The 27,198-nt window shown below is 39.3% G+C and overlaps 1 protein-coding gene across 3 annotated transcripts in view; it reads right to left on the reverse strand.

The window, feature by feature from the left end:
* Nucleotides 1–3,977: 3,977 nt before the first annotated feature.
* PREX2 (phosphatidylinositol-3,4,5-trisphosphate dependent Rac exchange factor 2) overlaps nucleotides 3,978–27,198 on the reverse strand; it is a 257,393-nt gene continuing 234,172 nt past the window's right edge. For all 3 annotated transcript variants that reach the window (XM_067553641.1, XM_067553642.1, XM_067553643.1), the window contains 3 exons: nucleotides 23,930–24,032; nucleotides 14,455–14,522; nucleotides 3,978–9,679 (listed from right to left, as the gene is read on the reverse strand). In XM_067553641.1, coding sequence (XP_067409742.1) covers nucleotides 9,634–9,679; nucleotides 14,455–14,522; nucleotides 23,930–24,032 — 217 coding nt within the window. In that variant the 3' untranslated portion in view covers nucleotides 3,978–9,633. The remainder of the gene's footprint in view (nucleotides 9,680–14,454; nucleotides 14,523–23,929; nucleotides 24,033–27,198) is intronic.

A 27,198-nucleotide genomic window follows, 5' to 3' on the forward strand; every position in this document is an offset into this window, starting at 1 on the left:
GCAAGCACCACCGTAGGGTAACTGATTAGCTAAGCAATTCCCCCAAAGCACTATTTATTTAGATTGTGAACATGCACATTGATGGAGGCGGTCACAAATGATTCATAATTCCATGTCTTTCATATCTCAGCTCCACAGTGCTGCAGATTGTCACCATCAATAATGAGACGATCATGACTCAGGATAGTAAAGAAACAGGTCAAGTGTTAGGCTGCATGGTCACTTCTGCATCACAGTATTTCAGCATTCAATTAAAATGAGAAGTTTTGCAGGCAAAACTTTCTGTAATTTGAAGTTACCACCCCATTGGACATTTCCTGCACAGGCTTCTGTAGAAGATCATAAAATTTAAGGTCTTTTTCCCCCCCCCGAGACTGGTTTGAATGTAAGCTTTCCTAACATGCTTTGTACCAATTAGCAACTGGTAATGCAGTGTTTATAAAAGACACATTAACATAGTTTGAGCAACATCTTTCACTCAAACAGGTTTTTGTGTGTAAGAGAAAATTTTCTACTAGAGATGCTATTCTCCTTCACTTTGTCCTATATTGTTTGTGCTCTTTTGAAAAGCTGCTATAGTCCTCCCCTAAATGTAATTTGAGGGAAGAGCCTTCTGTCTATGATGTGTTGTTTTTTCAAAGCATTTTAAGATAAAAGATAATTTATTAACGTTAGACAGCTATAATGATACACAGAGCTGTTGTGGTCATTATTCATCCATGCTCATTGAGAGTCCCAGGACCACTGAATTCTTTTAATTTTGAAGGCTGTTTCCAGGAGAATTTTAAAAACATTCAGTTCCTATTTCCGAAACTAGCCACCCAACAGCAGAAAGGAATTTTAAAAAATTATGCAACTATCTTTAATTTGAAGATTAGGCCTAAATTTTGTGCATGTAAGCACTCTTCATGGATTCTTCATCTTATCCAGTTTGGCATATGCTACCTTGTCTTGACTAGAGTTTCAGAAGATGTTAGATGGAGCTACCTAACATTGCACCTTTAGAGTCCAGCCTAGACAAAACCTGAGATGAGACTGAGCGTGCACAAAGGGGTGGGATTGATGTGGACTCAGAAACAATGAGACAGACACTATAATGTGGTTAATTGCAGAGGATGAAACTTTATTAACAACTAATGGTTATCCCACATGGGAAGCAAACTGCATCAGCCCCTTTCCCCTACACCAGATGGGAGTCAGTGACCCAGTTTCACACCATCAAATGATAGCAGTGCTGGCTGGAACAAATCCTAGAACTGGGCCTAGATGCAGCACATGACAGTTTACTCCTTCCCCAACATCATGAGGAAGAGGAAGTGGGGGAGAAGAGGGATGCAGCAGTCCGTAGCCACTGCAGGTGAAGGTAGGGAAAGGAGGGGGTATTTGCAATATTACTCGAGGGCAACATGGCTTCTTCCCCCAGAAAGGGTGTCTCCATTGCTTCTGGCCCCAAAGCTCTGCTCTGGCTAATGGGATGAGCATTTTCAGTACAGTGCCCTTGCAGCCATGTTCACAATACCATGGAACTGATAACTTGCCCTTACAACCTTCAAATAGGTATGTGGTGTGGAACAGCTGCTCAGCAAAGTCTAATATTTCAGTTGCTTTTCATCCTCTGAAGTCAAAATGTTGCAAATCTGCTGCTGACTGCCTGTAGTCTAATCATTAGCTCTTTGTTAGGCAGAATGGCAGTTAGCTTCTAAAGCCATAGTAATCTACACTGACAGTTAGTGCATGGCTCATCGGTATAATTTTAACTCAAACTGGGAAAAAGGCACACATTTTTTAACAGGGAGGGTAATTAACCATTGGAACAGCTTGCTAGTGGTTGTGGTGGATTTCTCATCACTGGCATTTTTCAACTCAAGATTGAACTAGAGCATATCTTCCAGAAAAATATCTAAACGGAAATGAATTCAGGGAAGTCCTGTGGGGTATATCATGCTGGAGGTCACACTAGAGGATCCCAGTGGCCCCTGCTGACCCAGTGGATATAGTGTACTTGGACTTTCAGAAAGCCTTTGACAAGGTCCCTCACCACAGACTCGTAAGCAAAATAAGCGGTCCTGGGATAAAAGGGCAGGTCCTCTCCTGGATCAATAACTGGTCACAAGACAGGAAACAAATGGTAGGACTAAACTGTCAGTTTTCAGATTGGAGAGCGGTAAACAGTGGTGTCTTCCAGGGCTCTATGTTGGGACCAGTACAGATCAACATATTCATAAATGATCTGGAAAAGGGGGTAAGCAGTGAGGTGGCAAAATTTGCAGATGATACAAAATTACTCAAGATAGTGAAGTCCAAAGCAAACTGTGAAGAGCTACAAAGGGATCTCACAAAACTGGGTGACCTGGCAACAAAATGGCAGATGAAATTCAATGCTGATAAATGCAAAGTAATGCACATTGGAAAACATAATCCCACCTATATAGATAAAATGATGGGGTCTCAATTAACTGTTACGGCTCAAGAAAGAGATCTTGGAGTCATTGTGGATAGGTCTCTGAAAACATCCATACAATATACAGCAGCAGACACAAAAGCTAACAATGTTAGGCACCATCAGGAAAGGGATAGATATTAAAACTGAAAATATCATAATACCACCATATAAATACATGGTACACCCACACCTTAAATACTGTTTGCAGATCTGGTTGCCCTGTATCAAAAAAGATATATATGAATTGGAAAAGGTATAGAGAAGGGCAACAAAAATGACTAAGAATATGGAACAGCTTCTGTATGAGGACAGATTAAAAAGATCAGGATTTTTCAACATGGAAAAGAGATCTATAAAAACATGACTGATGTGGAGAAAGTGAATAAGGAAGTATTTACTCCTTTATATAACATAAGAAGCCAGAGCCACTCCATGAAATTAATAGGCAACAGGTTTAAAACAAGCAAAAAGAAGCACTTCACACAACACACAGTCAACCTGTGTCAGGGAATGTTGTGAAGGCCAAAACTATAACAGGGTTCAAAAAAGAATAAGATCATGGAGGATAGATTTATCAATGGCTATTAGCCAAGATGGGCAGGAATGCAATCCCATGCTCTGGATGACCCTAGCTTTTGACTGCCAGGAGCAGATGACGGGGGATGGATCACTTGATGATAACCTGTCCATTCATTCCCTCTGAAGCACCTGGCATTGGCCACAGTCAGAAGGCACGATCCTGGGTTAGATGCACCAGTGGTCTGACCCAGTATGCCAGTGGTCCCCAAACATTTTTGGTCTGTGCCCCCCCCCTTACCCAGTCTGCATCCCCCTGGGAGCCAGAGGCTAGGGCTATGGCGGCAGCAGGAATGGAACCGCATTTGGGGCCAGGAACATGGTCAGGAACAGGACCGCCGCCAGGGCCAGGAGCGGGGCTGGGTTGCAGGTCAGGGATAGAACTGTGGCCAGAGTGGAGCTGGAGGCAAAGTAGGGCTGAGTGGTGCTTCCTCCCTGCCCCACATGGGGGCCACACCCCTCAAACATTTCTCCCTGCCCTCCTAGGGGGCACACCCCACAGTTTGGGGACCACTGCAGTATGGCCATTCTTATGTTTTTTGGGCTTTGTAATATATCTATGAAAGATGTTCTCTCCTTTGTCATGGCAGAGAAATTTGGATGGTAACCTAGCTTTATATGTGCGGCTGAATAGTCTTCAGATTGATGAGCCCCAGGAAATTGTGGTGTTTACTGCTAGACCCAATTAGGAGGATAAGGGCATCTCTTCTGTTCCTGTCTCCACTTCTTCATTATTCACAGAATGAAGAGGCTTGGGGCTGAGGACTGTTACCTGGTCTCTCCTTTCCTACTTCCATGTGTACCGTCTCCCCATTCCTCAATCGTTTGATGTCTATTCTCTAGCAGCAGAATCCTGATAGGTGCTGTACAAAACAGTTCAATAAAACTGAAGGTTTCTTTGCAAAAATGAAATATATTTCTTATTTAAATGCTCTGTATAAAGAATTCACAATGGCCATATAATATTTATTTTATTACCATCTGACACTTTGCATACATTGTGACTACTCCAGTCTTTAATAAGTAAACTACAAAAATAAACCATATCTAAAAAAGTACAGTATTAGTTTAATCCATAATCAATATAGTAACTGATAATCAATATAGTAACTGACTCAAAGTATGCTACATACATACTTTACAAACCAGAAAAAATGTAACTCAAATCCACGTCAAGTGATTTAACATTAAATTACAAATGTTACTTTTAACAAAGTTAAAATTAACCACTTGGCTGCTACTTGGGGTGTTCTCAAAGATAAACTGTTGATACACTCTGTGAGAGAGAGAGAGTGTGTGTGTGTGTGTATTAAAAGCAGTATAGCTCTAGGACTTTTACTGAGGAGTTACAAAAATATGTTCATCTGAAAAATGTGATGATCTACCTCAATGCAGAAATTAAAACATTTTTCTTAAGTGTTGCATAAGTTTAACTGACTTCATAGACTCTACATGGTGTTAAACATAATAGTGCTGCTGTAATAATTTTAAATTGAGAAATATATATTCATACAATACATATATACACATACCAGATATATTGTGGGTATACCCATGATGTTCAATTATGGGTAATTGTAAATATGTATGAACCTGGGAGTCCACTACATTGGGCTTTTGAACTAAGGTGGTATTTCAATTCTAGGCAAACAAGATTTCTAGCATAGAAATGTAATTGCTGGAAGACAGTTTTGAAATGACAACTTGGCATGGTCAGTCACCGAGCAATTTGAAATTGCTCATAGGTATTAGTATCTGCACATCTCTTATGTATACTGTGTATACATTTATACATGCACAAAACATGCACACACAGAGACTACATGCAAAAAACCCCACATCAGTTACAGGCAGGAAAAAAGAAACAGCCTTAAAAAAGTTATGTTCACGAAGGAAAAATGGTTAATGAATATATACAGTATATAAAAAATGAATTCAGTCAGTTTACAAAAAATATAATAAGTGAGTTCAATATCTTTTTATACATCAAAATGTAGATATCCTGAGATCGGTACACATTTCCATCCAATTTACAAATGCTGGTGTGCTACCGGAGTACAATTACAAAAGCACTATGTGCAATTTTTAATGAGCACACAGAGAAAATGTTTAAGGCAATGTATTAGTTTTAAGAACTATCCTGCAGACAACATGTTAAAACAACAATAGTGAAAATAAGCAAAAATGTTGGCAGACACAAACCTGCCTAGCTGCAAAATAAATGAGAAAAGTATATGTGCATAGATATACTACAACTTTAGATTTTAAAGCTTCTGATTTTGAAGCCAACCAATGATATTTATCTATTTTGAACTAATGTTTAACCATTATGCAATAGGACAGATATTCATATCTTCAGGTACTTGTCTTCTTGTATGTACAGTACATCTAACAATGGATTAATGAAACAAAAACTGTTGCCATTCACCCATCATTTTCTTTCAGTAAAAGTAAATAAAAACTGATTGAATTTTTGAGATCTTACATAGAAGTCTAATAAATTAGATTACTGATGGAAATACAATCATTGTAGTTCCTAATGAAATTCAGTTTGTTAGTTTAGAGCCAAAACAACCAAAGGAGTAGTTCTGGTAGCTCTTGACTGCACTAGGAAGTAAAATTGAAGAGTTTGTGCTGAAAACCCAGAGGTTTCTCTAAAAACTTTGTCTAAAAATTTCCAGAGGGGTAGCCGTGTTAGTCTGTATACAGCAAAACAATGAGAGTCCTGTAGCACTTTAAAGACTAACAAATTTAATTTGTTACAGGACTCTCATTGTTTTTGTCTGAAAAGTTGTCTCAGAGGGTGTGAAATTGAAATTCTTTTCACTGATAGCAAAAACACCTTAAATTTGTGTATATCTAACACAAAAAGCTATGTCTAACAATTAGAAACTGGAACTAATTCATTATCTGATATGTTACATTTAAAATCTAAAAGGACAACATCATAAGTATTGTCAAATCTTTATTTTATTCAGACTCTTAATTTTGAGGAATAGACTGAGTCAATGTTCATTTCACAGAACCAGGACTGTTAAACATCCAAAAAGGCCAAATCTTTCCAGTTCTACCCTAGAATAAAAGCACAATCTTCCTTTAGCCATAAATTTGGTAATGGATTAACGATTTCGTGGCTAACTTTTCCTTTTAGATTCTTAAATATGCTATATATCCTTCACAGAATGAAAATTGTAATTACTACTAAGCTGCATTAGCAATTGCATTTTTATTTAAATTTTCTTGACAGATGTGTTTTAGTTGATTTGTATGAAAAAATAAGTTACACAAGTTGTCTTTCCCAAACTGCTGTAATATATTTCAGTACAGATAGGCTATCTAACTGGTTGCAGAAGAAAAAAAGATTTAAGAAACTAAGAGTGTTACAAAATTTGTAAGTTATCACTTCTTGTCATTTGCAAGCCTAGGAATTTATGAGAGGATAAACATACTGTATGTGATGAGAACCTATTTTTTAATCCTATATGTGTACATTGAATGCGAGGTAAAGACATCCTGCACATTTAATTTAAAATGTAATTAGCTTCAGTCACGAACATTTGTAAATATATAATTTAAGAGTAGGCTTCTTCAATGCCAATCTGAATGAACTGGGACTCAAAATGTTAGGATGTGTGATTTATCTGGAAAACAGGGACAAATGTGAGGATGTGGAAACTGCAAGATGTCTGCAACTGAAATGGTTAAGATTGGGATTTTCAAAAGGTGGCTAAGCAAGGCAGGCACCCAATTCCCATAGAAATTTAATCAGAGTTGAAACCTAAACCCTTTAGGTGCTTTTGAAAACACTGTCTATATACCTACATTCATTCACAGCACAGGCCATCGATTTTAAGAGGTGGAAGTGGTTTGCATAATGAACCTAAACTCTCAAAAATATGTTTCAAGAGCAAGTAGAGCTGAGGCACTCACTCCTTTGTGTTTTCCCAACCCCATAGGTATTTGGGGCATATAGTGTAAAAATAGATGCACAAAAGTAGGGCCAGACTCTTCAATACTTACTCGGACAAAACTCTAATTGAAGAGTTTGGTCCAGTGACTGTTTAACACCAATCTGACCTCAGTGTTCAGTAAAAATATCTTATCCTGTGCTTTCAAATGCAAACAAAAACCAATCAAAACTACCATATTACACAAGTGACCATTTTGGCATATTTACACTCCTGCACTGTCAATGTGACTCAGTTAATATTCAAACATAGCAAACAATAAAGTAGCATTTCCTTAATTAGCCATTGATAATGTATGTGCATGTGTCAGATTCTCTCCACTAAGATATATCATGCAGCAATATCAGTTTCACTCACCTGATCACAATCTTGCCTCTAAGTAAACAAGACTTGGGCTCATATTAAATGATGACACTGTCATACTAAACATGTGCTACACAGTCAGTGGTACCATCCCTGGCATGAGAAAATAGTGCATTCCATGTATTTCTGGTTCCTAACTAAGCAGAAGCTGAAGAGCTCTTGGCACATTCTGAATAGAGTAGGGGTTATCCTAGCCAATATTCCCTCTCTCAGTAAAACATCCAAGCTGTGAGATTCTCTGACTATAATAGGAATTGTGTGAAACAAAACCCCAGCCCTTTCTTTTGTACAAATGTTGGGTCATCCCAAAAAAAGAACCTAGGTTTTCCTATTTCATGTATATCTTCACATAAGAGCAGAATTTTGTGTTTATCAAAAAGTCACAACTTCCAACAAGTATTAGAAGCTGTAAACATACAGAATGGAAGGAAAATTGTGACTTTATGAAATATTCAGTGTAACATGTTTTTGTCACAGTTTAATGAATTTTAACAGATTTTACATTTAAGCTTGGATTGCTACTTAATTGGTATGAATATACACATGCACACAGCAGCCATAATATATGTGCACACACATACATCTGTGTGTATGCAGAAATATTTACTTTGTTACCAAAATTAAGTTCTGTATAAAAAAAAATCAAGAATACTGAAGGTAGGCATATTAATTTCTCCTTTGGAGAAAAGTAATAAACCCATTATATGTCCTACGTAAAGAATACTCTTTGCAAAGTACAACTCTGTTTTGACTTCTCAGCTATTTCAGTTATGAGTTAGTTAATACATTTGTTGAAAATTCATAAATAAGTAAATATATCTGCAAAATCTATGGCGTAGAGGTTTATGTGCCAAAGCATAACTATAACTAGCTGTAATACAGAAAATACTTATGTATTTAGATTATATGACACTCTCTAGTACCTAACTATTACTAGTAGCAGTATTTTAAAACACCATTTTTGCTTTAATGCGTATGAATATGAAGGGTCATTTTGGTGCATTTATTTTCTCTAAAAACACTTTCGCCAGAAAACAATTAGACATGAGTATATTTGTCATGGTCCCTCAATATTCTCAATATATTCTGCAAATTAAATCCATAACATTATAAAGTTACCAATCTTCAAAACCAACAACTTCTACAACTATAAGATATAACATTGACAAAATATTGTATAAACTGGTATAAAAATATTAAGCTTCAAAACTATGCTTCATCTTAAATACTCTAAAATGCAAAATATTCCAGTTTAAAGCTAGAAGTCTGCCCTTAGCTCAACCTACATTGCTTAGATACTATGGCATGTATAATACTATACAAAGATATACACCCACCACTGTTTGAAGACCCCTGAAATACAGAAGCACAACAGGGTAGATTTAAGACAGCTTTTACAGGTCAAAGTCTGAACTTTTTTCTAATTGTGTGTGGAAATTGGACCCATGATGTCAATTTTCTCTAACTGAAGTTTATTCTTCATTCTTATGGCAACTTCAAAAAGAGTAAAACAGCACAATCAAATTCACTGTGCAATAATATGCTCCTTTAAACCCCGTATGACAATAGATCTCTTACGTAACAGCTGAGTTTGTTGTGTCAGAGCTAATATGTTATGTTTATTGTGTTGTAAACATTTATTTACATGTGTAGTCAGACTTTAGTCAGTAGGACTACTTATGGAATGAGTTTTTATTTTTAATAGGTATTTCGCAGCATACACCAGAAGTGTATATTTCCTTATTGCTAAACATTAAGAAATTATGATAAAATATTGGTGGGAAAGAAGGGAGTTAGTAGTGCAAGGGACATCTAATGTGTCACGTGTCAAACTCTGGAGGATTTATTTTAGGTTTTTTTCCCTTTTCAAGTTAATTCTTGAACACACAAGCAGCTGTTAAATGGTTCAGATGGAATGGCTTTACCTGTCCATGTTAGATATTTCCTTTCATGCTGCTGCCAATGCATAATGGGGTAATTTGTGTTGCTGCACTGGCTACATCAGACACAACCTGATTCCAGTGTAAAATTTCCAGGTAAAAACCCATAAAGTTCCTGTTTTATGGACGGGAGACCATAGTGCATGGAGTCTAGAAATATGTTTTCCAGAAGTCAGTTGTCCAATGCTGATAGAAAAATATTAAGGAAAGACAGTTCTTTATCCTGAGTAAAGGGCCTCTATTTACCAATTCTCCAGGCACATTCTGCTAGAATGCCATTTAATTTACTGTGTAATCCAATGTCTTAAAAGATGTTACTTGATTACTTCTTGAGAAGTTCTCTTCATTCTTCCCCAGCAGGAGGTGGTGGCTGGCATAGCTTGTATAATCTAGAAAAATGAAAGAGCCGATCATAATATTGGTCTGGGAGAACTGTCATATTAAAATGGCTAGATACAGGCAAAACAAACTAAATCAAACAAGGCTGATTCTCCTCTCCCTGTAAATCAGGAATAACTCCACTGAAGTCAATAGATTAATACTAATATAAAACTAGAGCGAGATTAGAATCAAGCACAGAATCTATATGGTGCTTGTAAACAAGAATGTCTGTTATTCTGACAATTACATTATTTAAATGCACAAGTCTATAAACAATCATACATCAGCAGCAAAGTAACAGCTCAGTTATGGAGTCAAGTTTTCCTACTTCAGAACTCAAGGTCACATTTGGAGACAAGCCAAACACCTGATTGCTAGTATGATCATCTATGTTGGAAAATTGGACTTGTTGACTGATGCTGCTGACGTTATATTTTGGTGATCCAGTTGCTTCAAATGTAACCTACAGAATCAATCCTTTCCCTCCATCACTCAAACAAGTAGAAGCCAGTGACGTTTGTAACCTCAGCTCTGCTTAGGACAGCTCTGCTCTTTAGTTTGCCTTGCTGTCTCAAGGACTGCAATACATATGCAAAGCAATTTGCAGACCAAATTCCTATTGGCCAGTCATCACGTGTTTTATTAACTGTTTATTTTTCTCTCTCCTACAAAGTGCTCCCATTTGGTCTTGGGTTCCAGAACATCAAGACAGAACATCAGATGCACGACAGGTGGACATGTCAACCTTGGAAATTTGGAGAGAGACATTAACTGAAGTCAACTAGAAAGATGAAGGAACTCAAGCTAACAGGTCCATTGGAAAAAGAGATCAATACAGTCTGAAACAGTTGTGCTGGCTATGTTTGTCAGTTCCTCCATTTATGAAGGCCCTGAAATTTCTATTAAATCCTTCATCAAGGTTGGTTTTGAACACATGTTTGTAAAGTTACAATCACATGAATACCGAAAATAAAGGACAATCTTCTGATTTGAGGCTCATCCTCTGAGAAAGGGTAGGAAAGTGTCCATCACTTTGTAGCACCTCTCCCCACACAGCAGCACTGGGAAACAGTACTAGGAATGATCTAATCTAGAATCGACATATCTTCTGAGAGAAAGTGCATCATTGCAGCAAGTAGAAAGAGATAGTAAAGGAAGAGACTAAGGAGTGTGGCAGGGCAGGGAGGAAGTGTGGCAGAATCCAAAATGAAGAGATCATTGCACATAAAACAGGTAGATGTCAGGAGACTGACACTGATAAAGCTAGAGACTAAGAAATAAAACTATGTTTAATGGGGCTGAGTATTATGAAAGGTGCTGATACCTGCACTTTGTGGTTTTGTGGTACCTGAATTTTTGCAGGAAAATCCGCAAACTTCCCAGCCAAACGTCAAATATCTTTATAATGATTACATTGAAATAAGTTAGACATTTCAATGTTAATTGGTAATATAATAAAAGCATAAATCTGGATAGGTGGCATGGCTGCATGAATGATTTGGGAACAGTGTTGAGCCCTTACTTGCTAGGTAAGTGAAAAAACAGTTTGATACTAAAGGGTAGTAAGGATGGATCCCACTGTTAGTGCACATGTGCCTCCTCAGTGTGGGATCAGAGTCTTTGGAACAGAAGTGTCCATCGAGGCCATGCTCATGCTCCCATACAAGGGCATAAAGGGTGGAAGGGATATGAACCTCCCTCAGTTCTATGGCAGTTTGAAGCCCATGGTAGCTGAGGACTCTGAAAAGTCAGAATAGAAGGTGGGTTGCAGTATCCACACTGATTACAACATCTCAAAGAACCACGGTTACTGTGGGGTAAGTAACTGTTCTTTCTTCTTTGTGTATGTATCAGTGTGGATCCCATTGGAGGTGACTGCCAGTGTCTCCTCAGGACAAGGGACAGTTATATTTATATAACCCCATTATAGTTTTGGCCTTCACTACACCCCCAGCAATGAGTGTCAGTTAAACAGCCATTGCAGAAATGCTCTACCAAGCTTCATGTCTGCTCTGACAGCCAAGTCCAAAGCAAGTCTGATGTTTAACAAAAGCCAATGGATTACTCCCTGTTGCCAGATGGCAGATTTCAGAAACTTGCCCATTCTTGAAGCAGGCAGAGGATGTTGCTTAAGCTCTATTGGAGAGAGCCTTCATGTTTCATGGAGACAGGGAGTAACACAGTCAGCTGGTAACTCAGCAAGATTCTTTGTTACCTAATTTGATATTCTGTGAGGAGATAGATGGCCTGACCATTAGAATGGCCTACTGTAACCAGCAATAAATGGAAAGGTAGTCTGAAGGGTTTGATTCTGTCGATGTACTAAAGCAAGGGCCTGGAAACATCCAGAGTGTGCAGCTTCTTTTCTCCCAGTGTAGAGCAGGGTTTGGGAAGAAGACAGGACTGAAAGAAGGATTTAGATGAAACTCTGAGACCACATGGGGGATGAATTGCAGGTAAGGCTCAGCACTACCATATCTCTATGGAATGTCATGTAGGAAGGTTCAGCAATAAATGCCTGCAGCTCACTCAGTCTTCTGGCTGAAGTGATAGCAACTAAGAAGACAGTCTTCAGAGTGAGACTATGTAATAAACATTCTGAAAGAGGTTCATAGGGAGATTCCAGGAGCCTCCAAAGCACTATATTGAGGTTCCAGGCAGAAGCAGGTTCTCTGACCCATGAGCAAGTATGTAATAGCACATTTTGAAACCTCTAGGATGAGTCTCATCCTTTTGCCAGGGTCAGACAAAAGTACCGGTACCAGGTTCAATTCTGGGTCTCATTTCTCCTGTGCCTCTCTGGTTTTGAAGGAAGGCTTGGAAGCACCGTCTTTGAGAAATGGTGTTTCGAGTCCTTCCAGGACTGTCCTCCCTGGGTGGAGCTATGTTTGAGCTCCGTCTGTCTCTTGACATCTCCTTTTTGTGTGGGCAGAAGTGCCAAAGGTACAGGCACCAAGGCTCCCAATGCCGAAACTACCAGCTTGGTCAGCATCTGAGTTGCTGGTGCTAACTTAGTTGGAGTCCTTTCACCTTCTTTTCACTGCCTGATCCTGCGGTGTGGGGCCTGCTGTAGGGAATGCTGGCTGATGCTGTTTTTTCTGGCCCCACTCTGGTCGTTACCCACCTCTGGGTCTGAAGCAACCTACACAGACTGCTCTAGCAGATGTAGCTGGAGCTGGGGGTCTTTGGATGTGTGGGTTCTTGCAGAGAGCAACTTACACAAAACACCTATCCAGAATGTGAGTCTTCCTGAAGCAGAAAAGGCAGCAGCTATGTCTGTCTTCAAAGGGAATCACTGTGTTGCAAGATGGGTAGAGTTTAGCATCTGCCATTAGATGAGGCAGTTGGCATGAAGCACCTCACCCCACTTCCCAGATTTATGCAGGAGCATCTTTGATTTTCTTTTTTTTTGCCCCCCCAAGTTTCAATGTGAGGAAAAGGGAATGTGAAAAAAAAGTTTCTTCACAGAAGGTAGTTGAAAACCAAGTTGAAGTCTCTAAGGAGCCATGGGTTGGACCACTCACTGGGTTTTGCCTTGCTGCCCCAGACAGTAAGAGGGAACTGAGGGAGGACTGCAGCTGCTCTGCCCTTTCTGTTCCTGCAAGGGAGCACAAGATGGCACAGGACACTCACACAGAACTAACTAACAATGCTGTTCAAAAGACTCTGACCTCATGAGCATGAGGTGCATGTGCACCCACAGTGGGATCCAAGCTGACACATATACTTGAAGCAGCAGCTCAGATACAACGCAGAGGAGATTAGCTGTCAGGGAGTGATGCCTGGTTGCTCTCTTGGTGATTTTTGTAAGGAACTCATGAAATGGTCTGTTCTCAGTTGCCAGAAAGAGGGAGCAAACTGATGGTTCCTAGGAGGGAAGAAGTAGGGGATCCAGAGGATACTGTGTGGACTGGTTGGGAATGCAGAAACTTCCCCATGGTTAGACAGCTAAGGGGAAACAATGGCAACACATTCCACATTTAAAAACCTTTCATACTCCAGCTTTTGTGGTATGAATTTTAATGTTTCTTTTTTGGGAAAATAAAGATAAAACTTGCTAACACTAAATGATATACATTCACAAGATATTTCATATTAGTTTTACTTCCAAGGCTTTTAACACTTGGGTAACAAACTCCTAATCTCTGTAACTGATCAAATTGTGGTCAATGGCTTTTGAATTGTTTTGGAGGTAAGCTCAAAAAAGGAAAAGTCACTTTATTCAAGTGTGTATATATATTATTTTACCATTCAGTTTTGTCTTTGGATTATTGATCAGAATCCTCAAGTATCTCTCATATGAAGCTTTATTGTTTGCCAATGTTTCTGTTCATTTGCAAATACTGTACATCTCTGTAATATATATTACATTATTTCCTTACTGGAATTTTAACACTTCAATGGGTCTCATATCTGTTATCTACATATATTCCTGTTTATATAGTACATCAATGTGTAATTATTACTCAACAACAATAACAACAATAACAACAACAGAGTATTAGATTTTAATCAAACTGATACAGGAAAAACTGTAAACAATATGGTAAACTTCAGAGTAAATTTTCAAAGCATTCCATGAAGTTTTAATTCTGCAACTAGTTTACTTTCATTGGAGTTGTATGGTTTTAAACCCAAGTCATTCTCTGGACACTAAGAAGCCAATCTGTGCCCATAAGTGAAGTCAATGTGAGCTGCATGTATGTGTCTGGGAGAATGATTAGGCACAAACTAGACAAATCATGGTCTTGGTCACAAATGATTGATTCTACTATTTAGTTACCTTGGGACAGATTGTGGTGTTCGGTCCCTCACTCCTAAATTCTTGGCAGTATTCTGCACTCTTGCTCCCTGCAAGAAAGAAGAAAGATTTTGCTTCACATATATCTGATGCAATGAGCTGATGAGGATTTTAGTGTACCTACTGGATATATAATAGGCCTATGATCAGATTTATCAATAAATAAGCTTCATTACTGATGTCCCACCTAAATAATTATTTTCTTTTGAAGGCAACAAAAAAACCCCACTTTCCTAATAAAAACTACTAAATATGATTTTATAAAGGTGCAGGAAAAAAGACAGCTGTTCTGTTCTTTCAGCTAATCATTACTCTTTCACTAATGTAAAAGCAGATAAAAACAAAGATCTTCACAAAAAAAATTTAACATTTAAGTTGTGAAGCAAACTAACAGCTACACTACTCTCACACTGCTGATTCAGTTTGCTTGGCATTTCTCACTCTTCCGGATTTCTCACTCATGCCCAATTCCCATTGCAATCAATGAGAGTGTTCTGAGTAAGTACTACAGATTCCATCCCACACCGCAGATCCTTCCTATTCAATTATCTGTTTAAGCACAAAAAAGGATGGCCTGTGATTAAGGCATTATTAGATGGGGACTTTGTAGATATGGGTTTTATTCTTGGTTCTCACACAATTTTCCTGCATAAGCTTGGGCAAGTTACTTACTCTCTCTGTACCTCAGTTCCCCATTTATAAGACAGGAATAATAGTGTTTTCCTACCCACAGGGATATTGTGAGGAGAAATTCATTAAAGCATGCAAGCTACTACATTGATGAGCAACATAGACAAGCAGCAGATCAGTGGAACTTAATTTACCTGGCTTTCCAAAAGCAGAGTCGGCAAACAATGGCAGAAATATCACAAAGGAACAGATTTATTATACTTACTATTGCCAATTTTTGTTTTCTAGTTTTTAGAGGAAGCAAAACTTACTCATTGCCTCTCTCTCTCAGGGTCAATTGCAAAACAAAATAAAGAAGACTAACAACTGCACAAGAAGATTAGATTAATCTCACAATAATTAAAGTGAGATAATATCAGATTTGTGGGGGATACAGGTAAAGCTGTATCTAAAATAAAGACATATCTGTAGTGACAAACCAGGCAAGGGTATGGCTGAGCCGCTGATTGGATTGAATATTAGAGTGAGTATATAACTTGCATTTTGTCTAAATTTGTCCACTACTACAATAAAATCCTCATGTTAGTACACAATAAAGGACTCAAACTAAAGATGGAACAGACTAAATACCTGCTGCCTGCAGGTATTCACAATTAGAGTAAACAGACACATGCAACATAAAAATAATTGTTTTGTTATCTTTGTATTTTTTTTTTTTTTTTTTTTTAAGTGTAATGGTATTGAAGAAAAAAACAAACCACATTTAACTACTTAAATAACTCCAAAACAACTATGAAAAATTAAATTCAGTAAATAGTTCCTAAATAGCATTGCTTTCATTTTATAAAGTAAAATATATTCTGATGAAACCAAAAATATTGATTAAACTTTTTAACATTAGATATTGCCAAAACACACATCAGTGGTATATCTACTATAGAAAACCCACTGCAAATATTATCTCTATGACACTTGTAACTCTACATTCATTCATAAACCACTTTGAGTTATTTGATGTGTGTATATATGTCAAAGGTAGACTGCTGATGGTCAAGATCGATGGGATTAACTGAATACCAGTGTATACATAATACACATGAGAATTTATTAACATTAGTCATATGTAGATCCTGACCTTTAACACTGTAACTGCTTCTGAGGAAGAAAAACAGCATATTTTTATTTAAATCACCCACTAGATGAATTAATCCTAATATCTAACTAGCATAATAAATCAAAAGTTTTGATTTAAAAGGATTCTGGCTTCATCCAGCCATCTAATCTATTGTTTATTAGGAGAACAAATTAAACCTTACTTAAACCACCCCTACCAACAGGTTCAGTTTTTCTCCTGGGATGGGGAGAGAGGGAAATTAAGATAGCTTGCTATGTGAGCCTTCATCCTCCATTTCAGTATATCTACATCACTTGTGAGTTTATATTTTATTCAAGAAGTAATTTGCTTTTTATTGTTAAGCATATCTAATATTTTTAAATCAATAACAATTTGCATGTTGAAACTACTAGCCCCGTATTGGAGTAAACAGATAGCACACTTAAAGGGCACTAAAACTCTTTGCTCTGTGAACCAATAGTGCCTGAGCACTCATGAAAGCTGACTTCTAGCTTTGGGTAGAGAAAGTTCCACCACCAGATCTGTAAACTGATTTATGGAGCAGCATTTCCATTGTTGTTAGAAAAAAGGACAGGCCCACTCTGCCAGGACACTTATATAAGAACAGCCATGCTGGGTCAGACCAATGGTCCATTTTGCCCAGTATCCTGTCTTCTGACAATTGCCAGTGCTATGTGTAGGACAGTAAAGAGTTAAAAGCTGGACAGGCGGCGAGGCCTAAATTACAGGGAATGGGGTCAAGGCAAGGGCAAACCTTGTTTCTGATAATTGGTATGAATTTTAGTTAGAGTCTGTTATCTTTTTCTTCTTTTCCTCCCTTCCTGGCCATCTGTGCTGGGAATGAGGTTAATAAAATACCTATTGCTACTTCTGTGCAAGGTCTTGGTGGGAAGAAAGCATTATCTTCCTTCCCCTCTGGCATGCCTTTACTTCAAAGAATGTTAGTGTAAAATTTATAGGTTTTAAGGTGATGTGCCTAACCTCTGTATGGTAATCCTGTAAACAATAAACAGGGGCGGGTATAATTATATTCATTATGTAGTTGTTAATATTCATTTTATAGGTGTCAATGTAACCAAATTAGGGTCTATGGGGAGTTGCTGAAAATGTATACATTTACATACTGTTATGGATAAAAGAATTGTAAAGTAACCCCCTCATTGCTCACTCGCGGCATGGAGGTGGAACAAGCAGGCAATAAAGGGTTCTGTCTCCCCAATCCACTCCCAGGACAACCTGTTTGATTATTTCTAACACTAGGTGCTTTGGACGGAATGAACAGAACAAGTAATCATCAACTGATCCATCCCCCACCGTTCACTCCCAGCTTCCAGCAATCAGAGGTTATGTACACCCAGAGCATGGGGATGCATCCCTACCCATCCTGGCTAATAACCATTGGCAACTATCCTCCTTGAACTTATCTACTTCTTTTGTGAACCCTGTTATAGTTTTGGCCTTCACTACACCCCCAGCAATGAGTTCCACAGGTTGACATTTCTTTAAGGAGGGCAAAAACTGACCACTTTTGAGAAAGTAGCTTCCATTTATGCACATAACTGAGTGCTAAATCTGCACCACTTTTATCACGTTACTGAAAATGCAGTGTTATTGTATATTCATGTCAAAGCAATGAAAAAATGTTACTCAGGGTAAGACAATACAAATAATGTTCCCAGTCTTTTCTGCCTACTTATCTTTAAAGCCCTGCACAGATACAAAATTGGCATCCGCATCCAATCTGCAAACATGGTCTGTGGATATAAAGCATATATACGCAGATTTGCAGGGCTCTACTTATCTTTTCAATCTCCTCCTCCATATCTTCGTCTAAGTGGACCCTATGCAAAGTATGAGCTCATCCTCAAGGCCTCTATCCTCTCCACATTTCAGTCTCTCTTGAAGACTCACCTTTGTCATGCTGTTTATAGAGAATCAAGCTGAGTTTTTTGTGTCTGTATGTATATATTCGCACAAATATCCTATTGTTGTTCCTTTTGTCCTGTTCTCTGTTTACTTGTCTGTCTATTCTTACATTGTCAATTCCTTGCAGAAAAGAACATTCTTCCTGAGTATTTGGGAAGTGGCTACCATGTAGTGATAAGAAAATTTTAACAATAACCTCATGTGCTTTTATGATCATTTATATCAACAGCTCAGCTCCCATAACTGTTACTCATTCCATGCATTTGGGAAATTATTCTGCATTAACACTGCTAAGTTCCCTGTTAAGGTTTTGTATTACAGTTCAATCTTGACGACCTTGGCGTGCATATATCTTTGGGGCTCTATTGAAGATGAAAGTGAAAGCCTTATGGAGTGTTTGAGTATGTTATCAACAGAGTTGTAGGTAATACAAATGTGGAAAGTAATGCACAGGTCTTTCTCCTTAACTTATCTCCATGCTTTTAAGGTTTTGGACGGGTGGGTTCTGTTCTAATGCAACCGTAACTGTCACCAAATACAGTTTTTGTTTGTTAATTTCCTATTTTTTTAATATAGCTGTGGTGTACTTCAGTTGCTTGCACCCCAGAAGTCATGGAGAAGGGGAGATTTACCTGCCTGGGAATCAGAGGAAGAAACCAGGCTGCTGGAGCCACTCAAATATGTTGATCCACCTGAAGGGTAGGAAAGGCTATGATGTGTCTCAGTAAATTCTTTCTGACTCAGTAAATTTCATTCCCATTTAAAAGTTACTCAGAGTAAGTACACCAAGAGCAACCCTCCATATTTAAGAGTGTCATCATAACTGTGAGCTGGAGGGAACCTTTGTGAAGGAATCTGTTGCCTTTCACTTTCTGAAACACTATGGGCTGGTTTACACTTACCTCGCGATTCGGCAGCAGTCGACTGCGTAGTTTGCGTAACTCACGTCGACTGCTCTGCTTCCCTTTTGCGCACTGTTCACACTGTGCTGCGCTGACGGAAACAGCGTTCCCGTTGACGCAGCGCTACACTTCTTGAGGGGGGTGGATTTACTCAGTCGACTTCCTGATCGATTGAACGGGTCTAAACTGACTGCTCAACTGATGCAGAAAGATCGATCTGGCAGTGGCGAATTTGCCGCTGTCAGTATAAACACAGCCTATATAGCCTCTCATGGACTACAATACAGCCACAAGAGGCTGAAGTGGCAGGTTGCATGCCTGGATTCCAGCAGCAAGTCTCTCTATTGCATTCCTCCTTCCTCTGGATGTCCCCCGCAAATATGAATCATACCCCTCAATGTTCAAACCTGCCAATATGCAGCACCTGCAAGCATCACAGCTTGCCAACACCAAGAATTGAACCCTTCCAGAGCTAAACACAAGTCCTTGCAGCTTGTGCTAGGGAGCCAGGTTCTCAAGCAACAAGCTGTCACAGACTCGCCTCCTCTGTGTACTGGACACATGCAATGTTGGAGTATTAACACAGTGTGTGAGGGTGACAGAATTTGCATTAGCAAAAACCTATTTAGACACATGTTTTCTGTGAGTGCTAATTCTGCCAGCAGGAAGCCCAAGTGTTAGAATCTATTATTTGCATTCACAGATTTTCATGCATGAAGAGTGTAAAAGCAGGTGGCTGTTCAGTAACTTTTACATTTAAAATCACTGTAGACTGGATTAACTAATGAAAAGCAGAAGTCAATTACTTTGGATGGACTGGTGGATTCCAACTCATCCCTATAATACAAACTGTAATAAACAGGGCTCTGAGCCTCAATTCTTACAGTGCAAGCATTTATGGACTTTGAATTATAACTGACAGGGAAATTAGACTGAAAACTGTTCCAATGGTACATCCTAGACAATTAATTATGACACTCTTGTTAAATATGATCATAATTTCATTCAGTTTAATAGGAAAAATATCCACTTGCTGAGGTTGCCCCATTTAAGTAGATTTCCCCTATTATCCACTTTGGGTGCCTTCTGAGGTGTTAGGTTTTGTCTATATGGCGCCAGCAAAGCTCACTAGAGGGGTGTGCTTTGTAAAGCACTCTTAACGGCCCTGTGTAGATCCTGTTGGTGTGTTCTAAAAGATACCTAGCTTGCATTCAGAGTATAATCTAAGAGTTTGTCTACATGGTGGGGTAATAGGCACTACAGGGGTGTGATTTCTAAAGCACACTTGAGTGTTGCATCATATTAGTTGGTCTACATAGACTCTGCTAGTGCCTTAGTGTGCTTTAATATAGTGCTGTTTCCATTATTAAATTACGATAATGCATGTAATACCTAGTTAAAACTAATGAAAACAAAATAAGATGGCGGAACAGCCAAATTATATTAAGTAAACTCAATTTAACATATATAGCTTTAGGATGAAATTCAGCCCTGTGCAGAAAGACTGTGCAATGTCTTTCATATTACTCAAACTCCACTTGCCCTAAATCCTTAATATAGAGCTTAGATAGTGCGGAGAGCCTTCCACACACTCTGCACTCCGATATATTTCATCCTTAGTTTGTGTTTGTATTTTTTTAGTTTGAGTTGAATAATAAGATTCTCTAAAGATACTTTAAATGGCACAGTGTATATTGTACCCACTATCTAATTAAAACATTTATGAATACTTGTATGGTGTATGTATTTAAAACAATTATTCTTGTCCTCCCCTCTGCCTCCCAAAATATCTACAGTCTTGCAAAATCTACTCTTTCCTTCTTTCATAATATTCATTAATTTCCCTATATTCCTACCATTTAAAACCTTTTTTGGGTCTTTGTCATTTCTCATTAAACTATTGTAAACAATTTTTCTCTCAGTAGGTTATATATTTTACCTTGCTCTCCTCCAGCCTATCCCAAAAATATTTGCTAAGATTAGCATCCTGTTCCACTCCTTCGGCAACACTCCACAAACCCTTCCATGAGCTGCCTCTGATTCTGCACTGAATTTAAACTCAGTATCTGCTAATATAATTTATCTTCAATTTATCCTAATCCCCATCCCATTTTATATGCCTCTCATCCTGCCTCCTTGCTCCTCTTTTTGTCTCTTTGCCCGCTAAGCTTTGCACAATCACTATCTCGCATGTCTCAACTTCTCTCCCATCCATTCTTAAAACCTACCAGATTCCCTGGTTGAATAACCATGCCTCATCTTCTGGCATTTGAACTGTTCATCTCAGGTACAATATTTATCTCCAGTAGGTTGTAAACACTTCAATGAAAGGACCTTGTCATTTACATATTTCTTTACAAAACATTTAATATTTGCAATATGATACTCTATAAATAATAAAAGAGCATCTCATAATGTTATATTAGTTTCATATCAAGCATTAAAAATATATCACACTGAGGTCTTGTTAAGAACCACAAGTAATTTCCTTACTTCCGCCTTTCATAGAGAATATAGTCAACATTTAAAAGGTTAGTTTATTACAGCTAACTGCTATCATGATACAAATTCTGTAATTATGGGATTTCATTTCATGGGATTCATTCTGGAATACTAAAAACCCTGGCAAACATATGAAAAATACAGATGCTAGGACAGCTATTATAAAAAATCATTAATTAAAAATATAATCCTGTAAAGACTAAGGACCAAATCATTTGTTGAAATAAAAAAAGAAGCTGGTTTAAAACAGTCTACCCAATAAAAAAAGTTTTCCAGCCAACAATTTAAAGAAAAAAGAAAAAAGGCATTTCTCACATAGGAACTACACAGAAAAAGTTAAGGTTGGGTCACCAAAAAAAAAAAAAAAAGATCAGGAAGATTACAGATTGGTTTTAATAATAGTAATACAGTACTATTTATATAGTCCCTGTCATCCAACCCTCTTAAAGTGCTTTACAAAGGTGAGTATTACTATGTTCATTTCACATATGAGAAACTTAGGCAGAGTAGCCCACTGTCAGATAAAGCTTCCCAAAAGAGTTAATTCAATATATTTTCAGATTGCCATTAATTAGCTGTGACACACTGTACCCCATATACACTCTTAGGGTGTGATTTGTGTATCATTCATGTTCACCCTTATATTGTGTATTGTTTAATGCAAAGTATGTCATGCAAGGTGTTTTGGGAATGCTCATGGCATACTAACATTATTGTTATGATGGTATATTTCTTGCAATGTCACATGCGTGGTTATGAAACTCTGCTATGTAATATTCCCAAATATGTGTCTCACATGGATCCAGGCAAAGTAGAGTGAGGGTTCACGCCTCCCTGAGGCATGCATACAGGAACAATGGACTGGCCTGAGCATCTGATAAGGTGATGTTCATTTGACTCAAGTGGAGGAAGCCATGCCAGACATTGCCGATCACCTGACCCCAGGGGGTGGCAGGAGAATCTGTTAAAATGAGAGACATTTTGGTCTCTTGAGCTCTCATTTGCATTCCATCTACAAGACAACATCAAGCAACTGAAAGACGGTGCACTGGGGGAGGGCCTGGCTGAAAGAGTTTGCCAGCCCATGGTGAGATAAAATCAAAGACTGTAAGATTACTGAAATGTTAAGTTTAGTTTAGAGTGTGATTTGCTTTGTTTTCTTCACAATCAAATCTGATTTATATTATTCTATCTTATAAGCACTTAAAATCTTTCTGTAATACACTTATTTGTTTGTTTTATCTAAAGCAGTACTTGTGGCTTGGATGTATTAGAGACCTCACCTAGAGTGACAGAGCTGGTGCATATCAATTTCTTTGATAAATTGACTAACCAATGAGCTTGCAGAGTCCAGTGGGCAGTACTGAACTCTGTAAAACAGCAGTTCCTAGGGTTGCATCTGGGAGTGGAGATCAGACCATTGCATAATCCCATGAGTGGCTGGCCAGAAGCACTCACCCACTCACTAAAGTAAAAGACGCTGGTTTGCAGAAGGCTGGGTGTGAGCTGACCCAGGAGTGGGTGTTCACACAGCGGAGCTAGTCCTAGTCAGGCTCTAGGAGTGAGAGATTGGGGTGAAAAAGCAATATACCAGTCCAGATTGCAGAAGGGAATGTCACAGTAGCATCAAAACACACAATCTGGACATAGTCTCTTTCAACCCACCTTTCCCCTCTCCATGCTTCTCTAGTCTTCCTCTTCTGCTAATTGTATCCCCCACACTGCATGGGCTTGAACTAGAAGAAAACAGCTACTGCCATCTAGGGATCACAAGCCTTTGGTGGCCTTGGTGAGTGGCTCTTCAGCAAGCTGACTGATGCAACGGAAAAGTCAGCCTATTGACAAAGGCCAATAAAAATGAACTTTTTTAGGAGTCAACTGCATTAGAGTAAAGCTTGTGTAAATGAGCTCTCTCTCTCTGCTCTCCTTTTGGGTCTGTCTCTAGCTGATCTCTCCACTGTGATTCCTCTGTTAGCAATACACCACAGAGCACAGCAATCTAGGAGTTCTGGCAAGAAGGGTGTGAATATGTAAATATGTCCAATCAACGGGAGGGGTATGCATACACATCCTGGGTCCAGGCCTGGAGAAATAACTGGATCAGTATTTTTCCCCAGTATAAAAACTAAGTTCAGAAATAGTTATGAAAATGAACTTCGAATTCTACAGAATCTTTTAAAATGTCAGAACATTCTGAAGTTGTCTTGTAACGAATTTAGGGAGACGGCTGGTTCTTGGTTCTCCTAATTATCCAAGTCATTATCACATGAGAAAAATGACTAGTTAATTCAGTTTTTGGCTGAACACATGAAATTCCTATGGAGAAATGTTAACACATTCTGAAGTGTAAGGCTGGCCTTACCTGTTTGCGCATCACATCTGTAGCTTGCATTATATAGCGAGGAGGTAGTCCATGGCTCCGAGCAAGAATTATAGCCTGCTCCAGAGTGACACTCAGAGTGCAGCTGCAGAGAAAGACAGAATTAAGTCAGGTATCTGTTGTCATTGCATCTCCTAAACAGTTACTGGCTGCTCAGAATATAGATCAGAACCCAAAAACATACAACTAAGTTATTATATAGACAGAAATGTTCTCAAAAACCTGCAGAAAGCAACATGTACAATGATAATGCTACATACTAGCGCAGGCCTGTGACCTGGAAGTCACTTATAGTGCAAAATAACTCCTCTACAAACATTAGATGCATTATAATGAGAGGGAATGCTGAACAGTTGACAGCTTTGACAAATTATCATTACAAAGCCTCCGCATGAGCATAGTTTGGGGGGAACATGGGGAGGTGTTGCCCCCATGAACTGCAGGCCTCGGGCAGGTGCAGAATTTGCCCCCCCCACGCACGACTCCATTGGTCTGGCTGGAGCTCTCCCCCCCACCCCACCCCAAAATATAGAAGTCAATGTTATAGGTGTAGTTTAACAATTCTTTTGGCCTATGTAATTTCTAAAAGTGCTTTGATGTTATTTCATCTTCGTAACTTCAATGAGATTTTGTCACATCTTTAAGGAGAAGAGGCCTTGGCCCTTAAATGATGACTGGAGGTGACACTTTTTTTTTTAAATTAGCAGCCATGGTGATATCAAACTTCACAGCAGGTGGGCTCTGGGTGTGGGGGGGATGGGGCTTGGCAGGGGGGGGTCTGGGTGTAGGGAGCTTACTGGGGGGGGTCCAGGTACTGGGGGAGTGGGGCTTGGTGGGGTGGGGGTCCATTTGCAGTTGGTGGGGACTCAGAGAAGTTGGGGTCCAGGTGCAGAAGGGGTGGGGCTGGTTGGGGTGGGGGTTTGAGTGCAGGGGGTTTGTCAGGGTGATCCAGGTGCATGGGGGTCCAGATGCAGGGGGAAGAGGCTTGGAGGGGGCCAGATGCTGGGGGATGGGACTCAGTCGTGGGGGTCTGAGTGTGGGAGTGAGGCTTGATGGAAGAATCGGGGTATGGGGGTGTCCGGAGGCCTGGGGTTGGGTGGATGGGGAAGCTGTTCCCCATACAGTGACCCTTCCCCTCACAGCTGGGAAGCAATAGGGGCAGGAACTGGAGGGTGGAGTAGTACAGGGCTTCCTGAAACTGAGGGAGGTTTCTGGGGATGGATCTGACCCAGCCCCAGCTGGAGAAGAGGAAGTCCGATCCTCCTCCACCCCTAGCCCAGCTGGGACTAGTAGCTGAGCCCGGTGCAGGGCAGGCACCACTGACTGGGGCATCCCCAGCCCTGGCCCACCCTCCTCAGTGATTTACCTCTCCACCGGTTGCTTCAGGTGCCCAAAATGACATGCCCGCACTGCTGGGGAGAGGCACATAACCGCTCTTTCAGCTTCCCTTTGCTTCCTTGTCAGAAAGTGAGTTTTCTGCAGGGAAGCAAATAAATCTGTGGAGGACATGAATTCTGCGCGCGCACAATGGGGCAGAATTCCCCCAGGAGTGTATTATCTGTAACTCTACAGTACTCCTAAAATGACTGAAGAACACTACATAGTTTTCATAATTTAAATATAACAAGCTTGATCCTCCACTCTATTCAGTGGAGTTACAAAGGCATAGAACTGCAGTGTGGCCTGGAGCAAATCACTTTAGTGATTCAGCAACTTCCAGATTTGTGCTCATTCTTCCAGACCACACTGCCCAATCAATTTTTAGGAACATACTGTGGTTAGAGATGTCTTCAGTTTTGGGCCCCAATTCTGCACTAGTTCAATACAATGACAAAAACTCCAGTGACCTAAGTGAGACCAGAATCAAGCCTTTTGCTACCTTATTCAGTTATATCTCCTCAATTGACAAGCATGGGGAGTAAATGTCAGAGTGAAATGTCCTGCCCTGAAACCATCCTGTCACTAGCACTGGACAAAAAACGAGGGACAATCAGTTCGGACATGCCAGCTGACCTCTTCTGTCAGGTGAGACCTGGGTGGACGGATGGTTTCTCAGATAGCCAAGATAAAAGCCACGCAGGGCTTAATAGATCCAAGTCAACCCCTTGAGCAAAGCCTGTGTACTTGTAGGATAGTGTAACACGTACTGTTTGGCTGTACTACCTAGCAGGTAGGTATTACTGCAATCTGCACCAAATGAGTTTCTCAGCGGTCTTTCAGTGTACAACCAAGGAAAATACATTGCAGTAATCAAGTCTTTGCATCCAGCAAAATGCACATATAAAATCCCTTCTCCTCCACAGACCTTTACAGTATCAGTTCCCTAATATGTTAACAAGCTAAAAAAGAATCCTCAGACACAGTTAAAATTTGTTTTCTAATACACCTGTGGTCAAACACTGACCAGAAGCTTTTGCTAGGCTTGTATTATGCACACTTCCACGGACAATATGTTTCAATAAAATAATCATCCTGCTAAGCAGAAGATCTGTAGGAGGAAAAATATGCACACTTAGCTGATGCACTCATCTATAAAAAAAAAGGTGATAAAAGTTTTAAATACCACTAAGTAAATTATGGACTGTAAAAGTTTCAGATTAATAAGATTAGAAAGGAGATATTGAATTCAATCTTTCTATTCATTAATGGCTTTTTTGTGCACAAGTTAGAAATTATTTCCCTCAATAACTAAATCAGTTCAATTCCCTAGTTTCTTGTATACACTGACCTCATAAAGTCATGAAGCAAGAACCCATTAATCTTTGGTGATATATGTCATGATCTTTGATGTTATATGCTTTGGTTTAACATTGCATAATGGTACTTTCTAAGCTTTGTTTCACTATCTTCTCTTTGAAAGATAAAGTACTGATCGACTAAAAGGTTACATGCTAATGGTATTTGCCAAATGCTAAAACCTGCAGAGCTCACCATGAACAAAAGTCTTGAGTAACTGACTGCAAAGAGCTTTGTCCTGCACACCACAGGAAGACAAGACAAGACACCAGGAATGTGGTTTAATAAATAGCACCTCAGCAAAGGGAAAGGGATCATTCTCCTCAGGTATGCAGGAATTAATGGGCTTTCAGTCCATTGCATCCTTCAATCCTGCCAATGCGGTATGGAGCCACCCTTCCAAAACCTGTCCCTTCCCCCACTTCTCCCCACCCCAAACCCATGAGAATGTTGAACACTCATTGGGAAGGGAAGGCAGAGGTGGGAAGGGAGCCAGGATTTTCTCTCTTTTCCTG

Source organism: Emydura macquarii, unplaced genomic scaffold (assembly GCF_026122565.2).
Source record: "Emydura macquarii macquarii isolate MOO-44397 ecotype Brisbane River unplaced genomic scaffold, CSIRO-AGI_Emac_v2 contig_1477, whole genome shotgun sequence".
In the NCBI taxonomy this organism is placed as follows: Eukaryota; Metazoa; Chordata; order Testudines; family Chelidae; genus Emydura; species Emydura macquarii.